General features: G+C 35.4%; 1 protein-coding gene across 1 annotated transcript; it reads right to left on the bottom strand.

The window, feature by feature from the left end:
- Nucleotides 1-1459: 1459 nt before the first annotated feature.
- Nucleotides 1460-3027, bottom strand: LOC145040440 (protein FAR1-RELATED SEQUENCE 5-like). Its single transcript, XM_078988369.1, has 5 exons — nt 2735-3027; nt 2400-2623; nt 1896-2242; nt 1679-1717; nt 1460-1513 (listed from the first exon to the last, which is right to left on the bottom strand). The coding sequence occupies exons 1-5, from the start codon at nt 3025-3027 to the stop codon at nt 1460-1462; spliced, it is 957 nt and encodes a 318-aa protein (XP_078844495.1).
- Between the last annotated feature and the right edge of the window lie 215 nt (nt 3028-3242).

The following is a 3242-nucleotide window of genomic DNA, read 5'->3' as shown; positions in this document are numbered from 1 at the left end:
TAACGGAAAATTTCAATAAAATAAATTTCACAAACGGAAATGGGTTACAGTGACGGAATAAATTTCGGGTTGTCACATCATCCCCCCATTAGAGGAAATTTCTTCCCGAAATTTAGAATGAAGACACAAATCCTAGATTTGCAAAGAGATGCATATATTTTTGTTTCATTGAGTCCTCGCGCTCCCAAGTAAATCCGGGTCCCCGCTTGGCATTCTAGCGAACCTTCACTATCGGGATGCGACTCTGTTTCGTACGTTTGATCTCTCGATTCATGATTTTGATTGATTCTTCCACGAAGTTCAGGATTTCATTGATCTCGATCTCATCAAGAGGGATCACGAGGGTTTCATCGGATAGACACTTTTTAAGATTTGAGACGTGGAAGATAGGATGGATGTTGCTAAGCTCTTGAGGTAGTCGGAGTTTGTAGGCTACGGGACCGATCCTAGCAAGGATCTCGAAAGGTCCTATGTACCTTGGATTCAATTTCCTGCGCTTCCCAAAGCGTATCATGCCTTTCCAGGGCGAGACCTTCAACAAGACACGATCTCTAACCTGGAATTCCAAGGGTTTTCATCGTTTATCGGCGTAGCTCTTTTGTCTGTCTCGTGAAGCTTTCAGTCGTTCTCGGATGTGGATGATCTTTTCGGTGGTTTCACGGATGATTTTAGGATCTGTGAGAGCACCGTCGGGGACTCGACCCTTAGTTAGCTGCATGCCCCCTACCTCGGCCCAACACAGAGGGGATCTGCATTTGCAACCGTAGAGGGCTTCGAACGGGGCAACCTTGATACTGGTGTGGTAACTGTTGTTATACAAGAACTCGATCAAGGGTAAATGGGTGTCCCACAACTTTCCGAAATTGATGACACATGCTCTCAACATGTCTTCCAGGGTTTGGATAGTTCTCTCACTCTGTCCATCTGTCTGAGGGGGATAAGCTGTACTCATATCCAACTTAGTTCCAAGAGCTTTCTGAAGGGACTGCCAAAATCTTGAGGGAAACCGGCTATCTCGATCGGAGATAATGGACATAGACACACCGTGCAGTCGGACTATCTCTTGAATGTAGATTCTTGTGAGTCTTTTCCATATTGAATGTTTCGATGACACATGCTCTTTGATTGGACTATCACAAACGAAAATGGGTTACAGTGACGGAATAAATTTCGGGTTGTCACAAAATTCCTTCAACAACATTTGTTGTTTCTCAGCAAAAAAAGCCAATCTCTTTTTGTCATCTCTTACAATATCCAAGCGTGATTCAAAACTACAATATGAATCATTGACTAGCTTTACATTCTCACAATCACTTGAATTGGATTGAACAAAACTAAAACAATAATTTCTTGATATCACATCCTTTCTCTATGTCTTCAAAATGTATCTTTCAGGAATTTCTTTAACACCACATCTCATCATTATTGTAAAAGCATGCCTGCAGAAAACACCCATACGCTAAATATCTTCACAACTACAATTTATTTCTTTCTCTTCAGCTTTTATTTCAACCTGATACAAAAACAAAATTTACACATTTACATTCATATAAGAATACTCATATCAACACTCATGTATTCATATATTCATATAATATTCATATATTCATATATGAATATTCTCATATTCATATATGAACATTATTACATTTTTCATAAAAAAAACTACTAAAATTACCTTCAATTCAGTTTTGAAATCACTTTTACTGTTGTTGTGCTGCACAATGTAAACTTCCCAACCATTTTCAATGCCAACATATGAGTATGTACAGAAAAAAACATGTTTTATACATTTCATTTTGCACCTCAAAAAGTAATGTACATGTATAAACCTTTGATGCTTACAGTTCTATTTCTCAAGTTGTTTGCATTTTATATGATGCTTTCTTTGATGCCTTATCAAGCTCTCGTTGAGTATTCCTTTGCTTTTGAATGGCAGTGTTGTAATTCATCATGAAATTCAAAAGTAAGTTCCCAATTTCTGAGTATGTATTAAAGAAAGAATTCATAATCTCTGACCTCGATGTAGTCTTCATCAAACCACACATTGCAGTATCACTAAAATATTCAGGTATCCATGAATCACGTATTGTAAACATGTCTTTAAACCATCTTGTGTCTTCAAGATTGAATTCCTTCATAAGCAAACCCCACTTCACCTCAAAAACATCAGGCTTCATATTAATGTCCCAAACAAGCTTCGAAAACCTTTTTCTAAAGTTTGTGTTCGTAAATAAATCATCTGATATTTGTATTAAAATAAAAATATTCATAAATAAATAAATAATAATAAGTAAAATAACAATCAGTATTCATAAATGATTATACTAATAAGTAATATATTTGAAATGTATTAAAATAATACCTTTTTCTCAACCTTTTCATTATATGCCACATACATAATCGATGCTTTGAATTACGAAACACATTCTCAACAACTTGTTTTATTGCAGCATCTTGATCGGTTAAAACAAGTGTTGGTTCTTTCCCACGAGTTTTAAGAAATGCTTTAAGCAACCAAGAGTAAGACTCAATGCTTTCATTGCTTAGCAACTCAGATCCAACAGTAACCGATTTTTTATGATGGTCAATAGCAGTAAACGGAACAAAAACCATTCGATACCTAACACACAAAAAAATGTTCATTAAAGTTAAATTTTGATGTATTAATAAGTGAATATAAAAATATCCATATATGAATAAGCTATAAACAAAAGTAGATAAAATAACTTACTTGTTTGTTCGGAAAGTTGCATCAAACGAGATAACATCACCAAATTCAGCATAATATGCCTTCTCCATTTCATCAGCCCAAAACATACAGTCCAAAACATCATCTTGACAATTAAACTCAAATGAGTAATTTGGATAGTGAGCTTGACGGTCATTCATTGTGTTTACTATCATTTGGGCATCTTTATAACCAATAATTATGTTGATATATGTCCATAAATTTTTATAGTCAACTACTTTTGGCTTTACAAACTCATACCCACCTCCCAAACTTTCCCTCAACTTATGAGCCATAGTTGGACCTATTTTTTATGTGGAAGCATGCCCAATAATCTGTCACACCCCGAAACCGAAGGCAGAAACGTTTCGGGGTGGAGGATGTCATGAATATCGCAACCAATGTACATAGTAAGCAAAGTAAACAACCATTACATTACATATTAAAATTTACATTTGTTCAAAAGTAAAGTTGTACAAGTGATGATACATATGTATATATAAACAAAAGT

The sequence above is a fragment of the Lactuca saligna genome, chromosome 4 (genome assembly GCF_052625555.1).
Source record: "Lactuca saligna cultivar CGN05327 chromosome 4, ASM5262555v1, whole genome shotgun sequence".
Lineage (NCBI taxonomy): Eukaryota > Viridiplantae > Streptophyta > Magnoliopsida > Asterales > Asteraceae > Lactuca > Lactuca saligna.
Note: the sequence above shows the minus strand (reverse complement) of the source record. Positions and strands in the feature narration are given on the sequence as shown.